This window comes from Stegodyphus dumicola, chromosome 2 (assembly GCF_044657685.1).
Source record: "Stegodyphus dumicola isolate Sdum_Otavi_A_Nest chromosome 2, ASM4465768v1".
In the NCBI taxonomy this organism is placed as follows: domain Eukaryota; kingdom Metazoa; phylum Arthropoda; class Arachnida; order Araneae; family Eresidae; genus Stegodyphus; species Stegodyphus dumicola.
Genome location: NC_140769.1, coordinates 90321342 through 90337695, shown reverse-complemented (window position 1 = coordinate 90337695; position 16354 = coordinate 90321342). Strand labels below are relative to the sequence as shown.

Genomic DNA, 16354 nt, shown 5'->3' with positions numbered 1-16354 from the left:
GTGCACGTGCCTTGGGGAAATAGTTTTAGAAATTATCATCTTTTGTAATGTCTGCGAGAATGAAATACTCGTGTACGTTTCAAAAATCGTACAGTTGACTTCCTTCCATTATTTCCTCAAGGAAATGTAATAAATTTGCGAAGTGCACCGCCTGTCGTTGCGATTTTTCGAATTCGCAATGTGGAAGGGCGGATGTTCTCTAACATGTGCGAACACAAAAACACAAGGATAACATGAGTTGTTTTTTAAAAAAATGAAAACAAAGGACGAAAAAGTTATTAATGCAGAATTCTGTTCTCTGCCTTTTTACTGGAGCACAACCTGCCACACTGAATGCATCGGATCACGCTGCAGCTTTATTTAGAAAAATGTTCCCCGATAGTGAAATTGCTAAGAAATACTCAAGTGCAAGAACCAAAACAGGTGCAATTGTTAAAGAAATGGGTTTGAAAAATAAATCTTCAGTTATTGATTGCACAAAACAGCTCCGCTCTGCCTCTCTACGGATGGAAGCAATAATACCGATTCAAAACTGTATCCAATTGTTTTTTCTTTTTTTAATCCAGATTCTTCAGAAATTGAGTTCAGTTTACTTTCTGTCCCCATTTTAGAAGGACATTTGACAGGCTTTAATATACTGTTGCGTGCGTACGGGTTCGTTATGAAATGAATGCACAAGTCCGATGAAAAATGAACAAAAATTTATTATTATCACAACAAAAATGCTTAAATTTTCTCAAATTATCATGCAGTATTACAATATCTCACAGTAGTTATCTTTTAACTACTCAAATATCCAATAGAACGTAATTCAAAACAGCTAAAGAACGTTAATCCGCGAATTCGCTACAATCAACAAGAGCAGTTTTCTAAACAACAACAAACTAAGCAAGCAACTACTACGAACTGAGATGTTTTCCTCCTTTTATAAGATTTTAAAATCACGCGCTAGAATTTTCCAGTACTTTCTCGAAATCAAAAAGAGATATTTATTTATTTAACGCACGCGCTCTTGTATTTTTAATTTTTCCGACTTAGCTTTCTTTTAATATTCGTCACGCGCTGCACTGAGCGAGAAATAAAACCATTTAATTTATAATTGAACTAACATTAGCTTTTTAAATAGCAAATTCGTAACACTGCCCCCTTCCCAAGGACTGCACGTCCCGGGCAGTACAATCCCTGGACAGGAAGCTAAACTTACAACTGTGGCATAAATGCATTAATAAGCATTACATTACAATATTAAACAACATGAACAATAAATGCAATAAATAAAACAAATCAAATGCTATCAAATACAAATCAGATACTAAATGCAAATCAAATACTAAATACAAATCAAATCAAATACACATTTAAAAACAAAAAGGACCATGGTCTTATACTATTTACAATTATTTACATTATGTACTATGGCCATTGTAGTGAGCTAACATGTCGTAATGAACGACTTTAGGTTTAGAGTTCGAACACTTACGGATCATGACGTCATTCAGTCTCTTCAGGACTGTATATGGACCATCCGAAGGTGACTGTAATTCAGGCCTGACTCCTTTTCGCCGAATCGGGTTCCACAACCACACCTTGTCTCTTTTGTTGAATCTATGTCCAGTAGCTCTCGCGTTGTATCTGATCTTCACTTTCTCCGTCGCCAAGTTCACTCGCTTTCGTGCGGGACGGTGCATCACTTCAAAACGGGGCTTGACATCTTGGATGTGTTCCTCAGGCGATGAAAGCGCGGCGATGAAACAGGCGGTCACAAGGCAGACGAAGGTCTCGACCGAAGAGCATTTGAGATGGAGAATAGCTGGTAGTCGGGTGTTTCTTTTCGACCCTAGCATGATTTCTGCTGTTTCTCGAGCTGGTTCTTTCGGACAAAGCGTCGGCATTTCCAGGTGAGGATCCCTTCTTAGGATGGATAGTCATGTCTTCAGATCCTGAAAGCAGTTTGTTGTTTTTCAAGTCTAAGGAAAAATTGTATTTCCTTAAAAAGTCCAATCCGAGTATGCATGGATCTGTAATATCCGCCACATATGCTGTGTGATGGTAGGCGGCACTTCCAAATGTGATTTTCACGTTTAACTTCCCAGCTATGTCGATCTTTTCACCACAACACAGGTAACACAGGATGGCGTCCAAATAAGTTTATCTTTAAACTGTTCAGCTAAATCTTTCCTAATGATGGTAATATTAGCTCCTGTGTCAATGATCATATTGCAAGGAACTCCATTGATATTCCCATTAATGGACATTCCGTTACTGTTGCTATTCACCGTATAAATTTTAAGCGCTTTAAAACAAGGTTTTTCATTATCTGGCAAACTCCGTTCCTCGATATGGTCACTAATTTGTTTACTGCGTCGTTGCTGGGAAATGGTCTTATTTTCCGTACCTCGGGGTGTTCTGCAGTTTCTTCGTATGTGGCCTTCAACTCCGCAGTTCCAGCACTTTAGGATCGGTTTCTTTTCACTTCTGTTCCGTCTCAAGCCACTGACTTGTCTGGTAAAATCATCTGCTTTATATTCCGTACCCTGGAGTGTTCTGCAATTCCGTCTTAGGTGACCTTCACTACCACATCTTCAACGCCTTACAGCTACTTTATTCTCACTGCTACTCCGTATCAAAGCATCGACTTGTCTGGATAAATGATCTAAACGAGCCATCAATTGATCCACTGGCTCGTGGACTCGCACAGCTCTGACTGGGTGGCTATCTCTACGAGTTGCTTGCTGGGCTGCCTCGACTTTTACGGCGTACAACAGAGCGCTTTTTATGTCCTTCACATCTGCCATTCGCAGTGCTTTCTGTATTTCAGGGTCCCGGATGCCATCGATGAAATATTGCAGGGAGAGGATTTCCCTTGTTTCTGTCGGGCACTCCGAAAAGGCGAGGTGGGACAGCCTTTCAACATCCGTGGCGAGCTCCTGAAGCGTTTTGGTGAGCTTCTGTTGACGAGATTTTAATTGGAGCCTGCTGTAGTCTTTTAAACATTTCTCGCCGAAGCGCAGCTCCAAAGCGCCGGTTAGAGCTTCGAAATCTAGCCTTTGATTTTCGGGAAGCTTCTGCAGGATATCCGCTGCGTCTGCTCTCAGAGAAGCGGCGAGATGACAGGCCTTAGCTTGGGAATCCCACCCATTCGCATCCGCAACAATAGAAAATTGTGTCCTATACATCTGCCAGGAGGTCTTCCCATCATATGTAGATAGTTTCAGAACGGAACGAGCAGGCATCGATAAAAATTTGAAACCTTCAGAATTGTTTCCTACCGTTGCTATGCACTTCTTTAGGCTGTCAACTTCTTTGGCGACGGCAGCAGAAACCCTATCATCAATTTGTTGTTCGACGGCAGAAACTCTCTCTTCTATATGTCCAACTTTAGTTTCAACCGCGTCTATTCTGCCTTCCATAGCCTCAAATTTATTTTCTATTACGCAGGTAATTTCTCTTTTCATTTTGTCCTGACCTGCTTTCATCTCATTTTTAAGAGATTTCATCTCTTCCTTAACGGATTCCTGGCCCAATTTCATTTCTCCTTTGAGGGATTTCTGGCCCAATTTCATTTCTTCTTTAACGGACCTTTGACCAGCATCCATTTTCTCTTTAATTTCTTCTTTAAAAGATGTTTGGCCAGCTTCCATCTTTTCTTGGAAAGCAGCAAAAGCAGTAATGAGCTGTCTCAATTGTTCTTCCATCCCTCTTGTTATTGGCATTCAAATCCCACTTCTGACACCAAAAATTGTTGCGTGCGTACGGGTTCGTTATGAAATGAATGCACAAGTCCGATGAAAAATGAACAAAAATTTATTATTATCACAACAAAAATGCTTAAATTTTCTCAAATTATCATGCAGTATTACAATATCTCACAGTAGTTATCTTTTAACTACTCAAATATCCAATAGAACATAATTCAAAACAGCTAAAGAACACTAATCCGCGAATTCGCTACAATCAACAAGAGCAGTTTTCTAAACAACAACAAACTAAGCAAGCAACTACTACGAACTGAGATGTTTTCCTCCTTTTATAAGATTTTAAAATCACGCGCTAGAATTTTCCAGTACTTTCTCGAAATCAAAAAGAGATATTTATTTATTTAACGCACGCACTCTTGTATTTTTAATTTTTCCGGCTTAGCTTTCTTTTAATATTCGTCACGCGCTGCACTGCGCGAGAAATAAAACCATTTAATTTATAATTGAACTAACATTGGCTTTTTAAATAGCAAATTCGTAACACTACTACAGTTAATTATTAAACTTTAAAAGAAAATGCAGGCCCTCTGGATAATTGCTTAGCACTTGGTGCCGATAATGCACCAGTATTGGTAGGCTTTAAGACTGGTGTTGCAATTATCTTAAGAAAGGAAAATTCAGATTTGCAGATTATGAGGTGCACCTGTCACCTCTTAAATTTAGCAGCTGAAAAAGGGGCAGCTTCTTTACCAATAAATGTGGATGAACACATTGTTGATATTTATTATTATCTTGAAAGGAGTTCTAAAAGGAAGGAAAAATGGAAACAGTTCCAACAGTTGCATAACAGCAGTTTACAATTAGAAAACTTGAATGAAGTTATAAAATCAGCTAGGATTGACACCCAGTGGAGTTTAATTGGAAAACTGAAAGGTGCTGATGGAATTTTAAAATATAGTCAACTGTCTAGAATTGTGTTGGCCATCTTGACAGTTCCCCATAGTAGTGCAGAGTGTGAGAGGATTTTCAGTGTTGTTGCGTAAACGAGGACTAGATTTAGATCTAATATTAGTGATGACACATTAGAAAAACTTTTCTTAGCGGGCCTACGTGGCAATTGCAGTGAACAAAATTAGGTGAACTAAACTAATCAGTGAACTAAACTAAAATTCCCTCCTTTTTTTTTTTTTCCTCCCCTTAAAGGATGCAGGTAATAAAAATGTTTTTTTTATGCGTAAGGTATTTTTGTGTTGCTTGCATTTAAGAATTATTACTATTTAAAGTTAATTCATTATTAAAAACCATATTTTTATCATTTAAAAAGTCTTTTTAACATTGTGAAAAATCTCCTGATTTCTTAAAAAAATCTCCTGATTTTTGAGTGTCATAGGTTGGCAAGTATGCCAGTGTATAGCAGCTGTTATTGACAAACATGGACATTCTTTACATAATCCCCCCCTCAGCAATCTCAGATTATTACTGATTTTTTTTTTCAATTATAAATATTCCCTTTCATAAACCTTTTCATCATCCATTCTCATAAAATGAAACTTTAATGATAAACATTTTATTTTAGGGGTTTATTTTACAAATCTTCTATTGATTGCCTTTTAAAGACAGTACATGAAGAAGGATTTATGGCTTTATACAAAGGGTTTGTGCCAATATGGACTAGAATGGTAAGTATAGCAGTTAATCATAAAATATTTTTACTATTTATTTATATTTTACACAAGCATACATGAAGACTGTCATTAAAAAAATGAACAATTTTATTTTCCATTTCTTTATGAAAGGACAAGTGCACGCTTCTCATGCTGTCTCATAAAAACATGGAGTTTCCCCTGTTTTTAAAATACACTTTTATATCACTGTGGGCCATGTCTAGCACTCTGAAAACTCAAGATATGTTCCAGTAGACTGCAATGTTTAGGTCATATTTAGAACTATCGTAAATTTATGCTAGGCAATAATAATGTAAAACTTTCGTTAAATAATGTAAAACTTTTCGTTTTTAACGTTTCGTTAATGTAAAACTTTTCGTTTTTAACAACTAAAGGGATGCTTTTGAATAGTGAAAATAAAAGTGTCAGTATTTTTCTTTGAAAAATATATGCTAAACAAAGACTGCTTAATAATAAAAATAATTATTAAATTATTATTTACAGTTTTAAAATGTACAGTACATAGTCGTACTTGTTTTTTAAAATCATGTTAATAATTGATTACTGCATATTCTTTTCCCTGTTTGGGGATCATCTTCAGAAGGCCTTTTATTTGCATTGCCAGACTCAGCACTAGTCATCTGTTCAGAACCTTTCTTCAGTATAGTGCTATTTGACCTGCAAATATCAGATTTATAAAATTTTACTTATTAGAAAATATAATTCCAGTAAAGATAACTTTGAAGTTCCACATGTAGTAAATGTGATATTCAAAAGTACGTTTATTGTGTAAACTCTAAAAATAAACTTCACAAAAATTTGATTTGTTTGGAATATTTATTGTTGTTTGAGACTTATCTATATAATTTGTCTGTGGATGCACATGGTCTATATTTACTATTTTATATTTATTTATATTAGTTGTTACATTAATTGCTTTTTGATTTTATTCTATTTTCCTCTATGTGGCGTTTTCTCATCTTTGTTATCTAAGCATTTTTCATGCATCAATAATTCATTCAGATTTTTTTAAATGTACTATGTAATTTAAATGTATTTATGTAATTCATATGAATTCTGTAAAATCATCAAGTACCTGTACTGTTTCCAAAAATTAAGGAAAAATTCACGTAAATAGCTATAACTCGTTCAGAAAAAAGCCAATTTGTATCAAATTTTAAAATGTTGTCAAATAAGAATTGCTAAGTAAAGCTGCAGTATGCAAACTAATGGCGCTGCAGTTGGAAATACAGCTGCGAGGAGCATAAAATTGCATGTTTCAGAGCAAGCCTGCAAATTTCATTGTGATGCTTGAGGTAAGAAATCTGGCGTAGCCAATTTGGAACGATGACCTCCACGCATTATTTGCTTGAAGAACTGTGATAGAGTTCTTCAAGCAAATAATGTTCTTATATCATTTTCTAAATTTTCACTGTATAAGTTTTCTCTTAACAGATATTGCAAGCAAAGTAATTTAAGTAAAAATAAGTTAAGAAAAAAGGAACTTTTTTGAAATCAGAAGACGGGAAATTGCTTCATGCAGTCATCCTTTAACAGTAAAAGCTTAACTAACCAGCATACTCGGAAATTGCCGAATATCTGAAAATTCCGGATAGTCGAGTGTACTTGGTAAAAGAGGAAGAAGGGTAGATCGTAGCCGTTCTTTAGATTTTTCAGCTAAGTAATATTTTTGACATTTCGATATGTGCATCATATAAAAAATAGCCGAATGGAACTGAAAAATAATCTGCCAAAGTCAAATGCTTCCTAATGATTAACTAATTTGTTGCTAGTATTTTATGTAAATATGTCTAAAGAAATATATTAATTATAACTGTTCTATAGGCACCATGGTCCATAACATTTTGGGTCACTTATGAAGAACTGAGGAGACTTTTTGGTGTATCATCATTTTGAAATTTAATATTATTAGATAAATTAATTCCTGTATATGATTATGTGCCAGTGATAGATCATCAGTAGTTTTGTAAAGTTCTATTCTATTTTGTATTATATATATTTTTAATAAAATTTTGTATAAAATACATATTAATTGCTGGAGGTTTTAGTGAGTAGCACTTCACAAGATCACAGACTTAATCTAGACTATGCAAGGTTAACCTGACAACACAAACACACTTAATAATAGAACATAAAAAGTTAACAATCACTATTAGTCTATAATATTAACTTTGTCCCTATTCAGCATGAATCAGAATTTTATTCCCCCAACACCCTTCAAATATCCCATTCTAAATAATATATACAGCTATATATTAAAGTACTTTCATTTTATATAAGATTTACTATTTTTAATAAATCTATATTTATATATTAGAATATAAATTATATTTTCACAGCAACTAAAATCCTAGCAGTGAGGCCTCTTTTTTTTTTTTTCCTTTACATCTGTAAAAAAAGGCCCTCTAATTTCCTCCTAAAACAATAAAATTTAAAGCTCTGCTCATAACTTCCTAAAACCATAAAATTCCAGCCCTTGCAGACTGAATGCCACCTCATGAGTTTCGGACAGCATACATGAGAATTAATTTCAAATCACTAAAATGACATGCCAAGGACTAAAACGTTTGAACAAGAAATAATGGTGGCAATCCTGAGCTGGATTACCAGTGGCAGAATATATCCTGGTTTATAAATAATGCAAAATACAATCTAGTTTATATTAAAAACTTCTCTGATAAGAAGCTCCTCTATATTCAAATAATTACTTTACCTAAATACAATGTAAATATTAGTGGAAGCTGAGAAACATTCAGTAGGCTTATAGTTAGTTTTAATCATATTTCACACAGACTTCAATCTACAGTAAAACTTCTTGGTGAAAAGTACAAATGACATTTTTACAACTTTGAAAATGGAGATTTAGGATATATTTTTTAAATTAATAATTTGCTAATTTTAATTAACTGTTAAATATAATTAATTTAATTACATTTAAAGTCCAAAATATATAAAATTAATAATTAAAAATACTTCTGTTGTAAATTACATGCACATTTAATTACAAATTTTCATTTTGTTGCTCAAGCAGTAAATCTATTTATAGATTATTGAAACAAAATATATATCCAAAGTTTGGGGGTTCTAATTTCTATGTGGAAATAATAAATGGATAAATAAATTTGTGGGTGATTAGTGTGAAGAACATCATGTTTAATAAATAAAGGTAACACAGAATATTAAAAAAAGTCCCTTTGGACGTAATAGAAAATTTGAATGAGGTATTTTTTTACTGTGGTAGTATCGGAAACATTGTGTTTAAAAGCTACTTTGAATGGTGTGGAACTGAAACTAAAAATCGAATTAAATAACATTTGGCTTTTATAACTTCCATTTCATTGTCTGTTATGAAGAAGTTTGATATTTCTATTTTATAATGCAAATTTTTTAACATTTCTTTTATTTTTATCTGAGGAAATGCATGTCATTTACAGTCATCTTTTATGCTATGTGCAACTGAAAAGTCTTTGTTGTTAGTGCACGACTTCCAAACTCGACTCTTTAATGCATGGAAATTCTGTAGAATAAGAGTCTTTAAATTTCTGGCTTGATAATTTTAACGTCTTGTTTTGTGAATTTAATATTTCAAGAACTTAAAAAACGTCCAATTTAATCACAGCTCACAAGAAGCATGTTCTTTTCTCACATAATATCACAGAATGGGACCTGCAGGGTAAATAAACCCTTCACAGCAAAAGTGCTTGATTGGAAAGTTAAGGCTCAGAATTTGCTAAACTAGAATGGCTACTCTTCAAAATCAGCAGGACCATCAAAACACATAATACATGATGTCATGAATATTTTGCTAGTCATCAGAGGAATAAGCTGGTTACATTTAGCATACCATTTCCTTTGCTCTCTTTCAAAAAAATCTGTAGTTTTAAGGAATTTCCATAAAAACTACAGAGGAAATGTAGAAGTTGGAGTCTATGGACACTATATTATCAAAAGTATCCAGACAGCACTTCTAGCTCCCAGAAAGTGTAAAAGAACCTAGACAAGTTGGTAGAGACATTAGGTATTTTTTGGAAGCAGACAAGATGAAAAATGAGCAATTGCCTTTGCCAGAATTGAACCACATACCTCTGGAATACCGGCCCAGCATGCAGAACCACTACACCATGAAAGCATGCCAAGAAGGTGGGAGAAATACCTTATAAGTTTACAATCATTATTTCAAAGCTAGAAAATTTACTATGGGAGGAAAAGATAAGCTAGATGATTTTAAATGTGGGGAAGTGATGTGTCAGCACTGCTGTGGAAAATCTGTTCGGGAAACTTCTGCAATGTTAGGAATGCCCCGTTGTACTTTATTATTATTGTGCACGAGGGTACAGTTCTGATAGACTATACAGATATCTATACTGACATCTGATAGACTATACTGATTCTATCAAGGGTAAGATCTGATAGACTATGTTTTCTTCAGACAGGGACTTCAGAGTTGTGAAATTCAATTAAATGGAATGTCAGCAGAAAAAAAAAAAAAAAAAAAAGTCTTCAGGAATTTTATTCTTTCTTAAAGAAATTCTTCAGTCTTTAGGAAAACATCTGAATGTCATGTTAGCACAATGACAGTTCATAACGAACTTCAAAACATTGGTTTTCAGGACAGAATGCTTCTGCTTTTAAACCAAACATTACTACTACAGATGCAAAGCATCACTTACAGTGATGCAAACGCTGACAACACTAAAGCTTTAACCCCTTCAGGACAACTGTATCATATATGCATCAGCAGTTAATTCTCTAACGCGATGGCATGCCGCTTAGCGCAACTAACCTTGGAAGCGGTAGGTTGTTGCAGTAGTACGATCTCGCCATACAGGATATTTTGCGTCGTTAAGCCTAACTTTTAACATTTTATTAATCCATTATTTTGATTTTTCTGTTATGGTATCTATAGTAATATAATCACAAATACAGAATATCAAGAGATTCTGAAGATTTTTTAATTAAAACCTAAATGCAAAATAAAATATTTGACTCATCTTGATAAAATGATGTAAACTTACTTAAATCTATATTTAACATATGTAAAAAATTATAAAATATTTCAGCATAAATGATTCAGAAAGGAGACAGTGTGTGGTAATCTAGTCGCTATCATTTCATTAGTTATGAAACACATTTCCAGGTCAAACTTTTTAATTCCTTTTCAGTAGAATAATTAATCCTAAGAATAACCTCAATTTAGGCACATTTAGAGAAATATGTTGATTTTGGATGAAGATGGATTTTCTCTTATCTTTTGTTCATAAAAATTATTAGTTTCTTTAACTATTATGTTTATTAGATATCGAAAAAAATGGGAGAAAATGAATTTCATTCACATAACTTTGAATTAAGTTTACTTTTGCAATTCTCGTAAATTCACAGTGCTTCAATTACTTATCAGGTATTACTTATCACGACAGAGTAGCCACTATTCTGCTGGATTGAGAGTTGAAAGCAAAGCAAACATCCAATTCAGTTTCCGAGAAAATTTCAACATCAGAATCGCTATTCTCACTTAAATCTACAGTTTTCGGTGTCAAAATAGTCACTCATGGGCTTTATAATTTCAATATACTCTTCTTCCATTAAAAATGCCTTTCTCTTAAACATCACACTATTAGTTTAAATTTCTTACCCAGTGCAAAAAACTTATTTCTGCTATATAAAGAATATGCAAATGGAATACAAACCAGAGTTCCTACAACCACAGCTCCATTCCTAATCTTCCAAGGCAGATAGCCCTCGAGTGCTTTGCCATAATTTAATAAACCAACCAACCTAATCTCCCCATCAGGAAAAAACAACAACAAAAAAGGTTTTGAATCAGAAACTGTTCCAATGTTTATATGATAGGAAAGCAACTGTGCCTCAGCTGGGTTTTCTTTACTTTATATCATCTGCTCATACATCTAAACGAATCACCAGAATCCGAAAGTGCTTTACGGATACAAGGTCAACAATGTATATGTTCAAATAAACTAACTGCTGTAGACACAAAGTGTGATTGATTTAAAAAAATTCTAAAAGACTGTATGTTTGAGAGTGCATATATGCCACACCCGTCTGGAAGATTAATGCAAGCGGCTATGCATATATGACACATCTGTCTGCAGAGGGTTTTTAGTTCAGCAACATGACGTAGCGAAGGGGTTACGCAATGGCATCATATGTTATGGAACAATGAATCAAGGTATACTATCTGGCAATCTGATTGTAGAGTTTGGTTGAGAAGATTGCTTGGTGAAGATTTTTTATTAAATGTATTGTGTCACAAGTAAATTTTGGAGTTAGAAGCAAAATGATTTGGCCTGGGTTGTATGGTTCCTATACAAGGAACTCTCAAGACAGAAAATTATTTGGACAATTTGTGCTGCATACATTATGACAACAATTTGGAGAGGGTCCATTTCTGTTTCAACAAGATCGTGCTCTTGTCCATACTGCATGGCATGTCTGGTTTGCAGACATGGGGTTTAGGAATTGGATTGTCTTGTGCAAAGCCTAGATGTGAATCCCATAGAACACATATAGGATGTATTAGGATGTTGACTGTGACTACAGCACCCCAAGTCGGTAACGGAACTGGCCAATGTTCTGCAAGAATGCTGTGCCGTTCCCGCAACTATGTCAGAGTCTATAGCTGAGATAGCAGCAAAAGGCAGCCCAAACTTATTTTAATTTTTTCCCTATCAGTGGAAAAACAAAACATAACAGCGGTCTGGATATTCTTGATCATATAGTATATTTCAGCATGTGTCAAATTACTGAAAATAAATTCAGATCGATAATACTGCAATTTATTATGTTTATATTAATTCTAAACCCTAATGAAATAGTGCCAAGTAAATGGAATAAGCTGTTCATGAAATGTAACCTTTAAATTTAATAAAGAAGAAAAACTCAGTACTACTGCATTTCAAGCAAACATTTTAAACATGAAACATGCTTACCCACTTAATTTAAATTGCTGACATAAGAAGTTTAAGATCTGCATATCTTGACATCTTCGATTCAGTCTTTTATAATGCCTGTCTATGATAAAAAAATAAACATGCAAAATTATTTGATGATTTAATATTTTACAAGTATAATCATTACTGAAAAGAACAGTTTTGTATGCGTGATTAAGAATCAGGGTTCGTAGCCACATTTTAGTTAAAAAAATAAGCACCTATAAGCACTTTTCAAGCACATTTTAAGGAAAAAATAAGCACCTGTCTAATTACATTATATACAATTGCATAATCTTAAAAGAAAAATTAGACTTGTAATTTAAAATATGAGCAATGCAATATATATTAAGAGAATGAGTATTGAAATTTCAGTTCAAAATATAGAAAAAATAATAATAAGCCATATTAATTGTATTTGTTTGGCATCTAATAATAAATACAATTTTTTTTTTAAATTTAACTTAAATCAAAATTTTGAACATTTTCTAAATTTTCATTGCATAACAGTTTTCCCTTAACATATATTCCAAGCAAAGTAATTTAAGTAAAAGAGAGGCACATTTCTGAAATCAGAAGATGGGAAATTGCTTCATGCAGTCATCCTTTAACAGTAAAAGCTTAACTAACCGCATACTTGGAAATTGCTGAATATTCCGGATAGTAACTGGAAAAAGAGGAGCGGGGGAAATTGTAGCCGTTCTTTAGACTTCTTGGCTAAATAAATGATTTTGACATTTCGATATGTGCATCATATAAAAATAGACCAAGAGAACTGAAAAATATTCTGCTTAGAAAGCACAGTAAAACTCTTTTAAGTGTGCATAAACTCAGACTGAACATCAAAATTAATTATCACTGCAAAATACCGCAAACATAATTGCGCAATACGTGCGGCGTAATTCTTATGATATTACGCAATCGGAATCAACAGCTGCCGGTATTCGAAGAATAAAGAACTAAATAAAGGAAAAGAAAGAGACTTACTAATCTGGGGTGTTTCTGATTCTAATTTTCAACAGACTGCGTTAAATTTCCGGAATATAATCAATCTTCGCTTAGGTTGGGTAGACCGCAAAAACTTTTAGTCAGTCCTATTCAATCCAAATTGGACAGTGACCAAAAAAAAAAAAAAAAGTCTCCTGTTTCAATATTAGAGATTTTGCGGAGAAAGGGGAGAACCTCCCAACACCGGTACTGTATAATGTATTGGGGGGGGGAATGACTATTCGGTAACATATTTTATTTAAGCCATTCCGAATAGTATTCCTTATAAAGCTAATCTGTGTAAAAACACACCCATTTTTGGAAGTTTATCTATACTTCAGCAGTTACTGCAATTATATTATTATAAATATTCATTCATATGCTCATAATATAAGCATAACGATCATAATAAACACGAATATGAACTGACCACGCGGAATGAGAATGCAAATTATTAAAATCTTGATAGAAATTCAAACGTGTGTAGTATTTGGGTGGGAGAAAAAGAATACCGAATGTACCGGAATTTTCTACCATTTTTGCAATTCTTTGACCAATAGAACGACGTGCACCTGTCTGTACTCTCGTGCGCACCATAGGTTATGTTAATGCAGAGAAAGGGCGAAAGCAATTTCCGGGAGTATGATTCATCATCTGACGTTGCATATAAGGAAGAAAAATTGTTTATTTAGTTTTGGCTTTGGTACGAGGAAAATATGCGAGTTCATTTAAAAAAAAGCACTAAAAGCAAGAAATAAGCACTAAAAACAAAAAACAAAAAATAAGGGCTTTAAAGAAAAAGTAAGCACCTATAAGGGCCTTTATATTTTATTTTCAAATATAAGGACTTATAAGCACTTCTAAGTACCGCTACGAACCCTGAGAATGTTGGTATTGACAAAATTATTTTTAAATTATATTTAACGAAAAATTTCTTTACCTAAATATGGTAGAGTATTTCTAACATAAGATGCAATATTTGTTATTTTCAGAAGTTCTTGAAAGTCAGATGAGTGATTAAAGTAGTTCACGATCAATATAGCTGCATAGCATGTTTTCGAATTAGTAATCCATTCCACAGCAAACTTCAGAAGTGATTCTGAAAAGAGGAAAATGCAATATATATCTTAATTTTAATACATTATTCCATACTGGTATTTAAATAATTACATAATAAAGGCTAAATAAGATACAGTAAAAACTCAACTGTCCAGAAAGCTCAGGAAAGGTTGAATTCCAGATCCTTCAGCGTACAGAAAATGGTATTGACGTTAGAAAAGCAAAATCAATGAGAAAAATTTCCCATTCTAAAGTTATAAAAACAGGCATCTTAATTATAACCAATTTCAATTTCAAAAGCCTACATTTAAAATTATATAAGATTTTTTTGGGGAAAAAGTGTATTTCAAATATAAAAGCTTATTTTACATTTGAAATTTATAACCCTTAAACATGAAAGTAAAGCATCTGATCCGATTCTGAAATCCTGCCAGGCATGAAAGGTTGCAGAGATGTCGCCAAGTATTCCAGCAGAAGTTTAAATGAATGAATCATTTATTTAGTTAGATAATAAATAGATGCAAATGACAGATATAGCATATAAAAAACTTACATTTTTTCACATTACATCACCACCTTTCATCCATTTTCAAAACTGCATATTGTGACTTTGATGATAAGATCCTGTAAGTTCGAAAATACTCCACTTCATGCAGTCCCAAATATTAAATTTTTTTTCAAAATGCAACAAAATTGCTTCATGCAGTCATCCTTTAACAGTAAAAGCTTAACTAACCCGCATACTCGGAAATTGCCGAATATTTTGGATAGTAACTGGAAAAAGAGGAGTGGGGGAGATTTTGACATTTCAATATGTGCATCATATAAAAATAGACCAACAGAACTCAGAAATATTCTGCTTAGAAAGCACAGTAAAACTCTTTTAAGTGTTCATAAACAAATCTCAGACTGAACATCAAAATTAATTATCTCTGCAAAATACTGCAAACGTAATTGCGCAATACGTGCGGCGTAATTCTTATGATATTACGCAATTGGAATCAACAGCTGCCGGTATTCGAAGAATAAAGAACTAAATAAAGGAAAAGAAAGAGACTTACTAATCTGGGGTGTTTCCAATTCTAATTTTCAACAGACTGCGTTAAATTTCCGGAATATAATCAATCTTCGCTTAGGTTGGGTAGACCGCAAAAACTTTTAGTCCTATTCAATCCAAATTGGACAGTGACAGGGAAAAAAAAAAAAAGTCTCCTGCTTCAATATTAGAGATTGTGCGGAGAAAGGGGAGAACCTCCCAACATCGGTACTGTATAATGTATTGGGGGGGGGGAATGACTATTCGGTTACATTCCTTTTAATTAAGCCATTCCGAATAGCATTCCTTATAAAGCTAATCTGTGTAAAACAAGTAATTTAAGTAAAATAGAACATGTATCCATCTTTACCAAAAGTAAACTGATGTATTGAGAATTAATTGGATTTATATTAAACCAAAACAAATTTCTTATGACTGTATTACAACATCATGCTTATCCATTACTGGCACTAAATTACACTGTTGGTGACAGTGTATAAGTGTTAATATTACAAGCTCTAAACTGACATTAGAAATCTTTCATTTGCTAAATTTTCCTGGAGGGATTATTATAAAATTAAAAAATATTCTGGTTACTTGAATGTTGAATAGTCAGGATTTTACTGTATCAACTCACTTTTTTAAATTCCATTCTTTATTATAAATTATCTCAGTCACAAAAATGATTTTATGCTCCAGAAAATCAAAATATTGATATTTAGGGGAAAAAATTAAATAAATTTCTCAAATAATGAAAGATGACAAAATCACTAAAACATATTTATTTTATTTTACAAGATGTCTTATATTAAACAAAATATATTAGTATTTTATAAAATATGCATTATTTATGCAAATAACTTTAACTTGCTGGAATCAACTCATCTTCATATTCTGAACTTTACTTTTGATTAATGAAGTGTGGTTCCATGTGGATAATAA

General features: G+C 33.3%; 2 protein-coding genes across 6 annotated transcripts in view; one reads left to right on the top strand and one right to left on the bottom strand.

Moving 5' to 3' along the window:
• Ucp4A (Uncoupling protein 4A) overlaps nt 1-7409 on the top strand; it is a 54798-nt gene extending 47389 nt beyond the window's left edge. For all 3 annotated transcript variants that reach the window (XR_015039490.1, XM_085810873.1, XM_085810872.1), the window contains exons 9-10: nt 5275-5377; nt 7208-7409. Coding sequence is in view for 2 of the 3 variants with exons in the window: in XM_085810873.1 (XP_085666999.1) it covers nt 5275-5377; nt 7208-7279 (175 nt within the window). In the remaining variant the exon portion in view is untranslated. The remainder of the gene's footprint in view (nt 1-5274; nt 5378-7207) is intronic.
• The window catches only part of LOC118201713 (transducin beta-like protein 3), a 175512-nt gene continuing 164981 nt past the window's right edge, over nt 5824-16354 (bottom strand). For all 3 annotated transcript variants that reach the window (XM_085810869.1, XM_085810870.1, XM_085810871.1), the window contains 3 exons: nt 14258-14416; nt 12331-12412; nt 5824-6040 (listed from right to left, as the gene is read on the bottom strand). In XM_085810869.1, the coding sequence (XP_085666995.1) occupies nt 5908-6040; nt 12331-12412; nt 14258-14416 (374 nt within the window). In that variant the 3' untranslated portion in view covers nt 5824-5907. The remainder of the gene's footprint in view (nt 6041-12330; nt 12413-14257; nt 14417-16354) is intronic.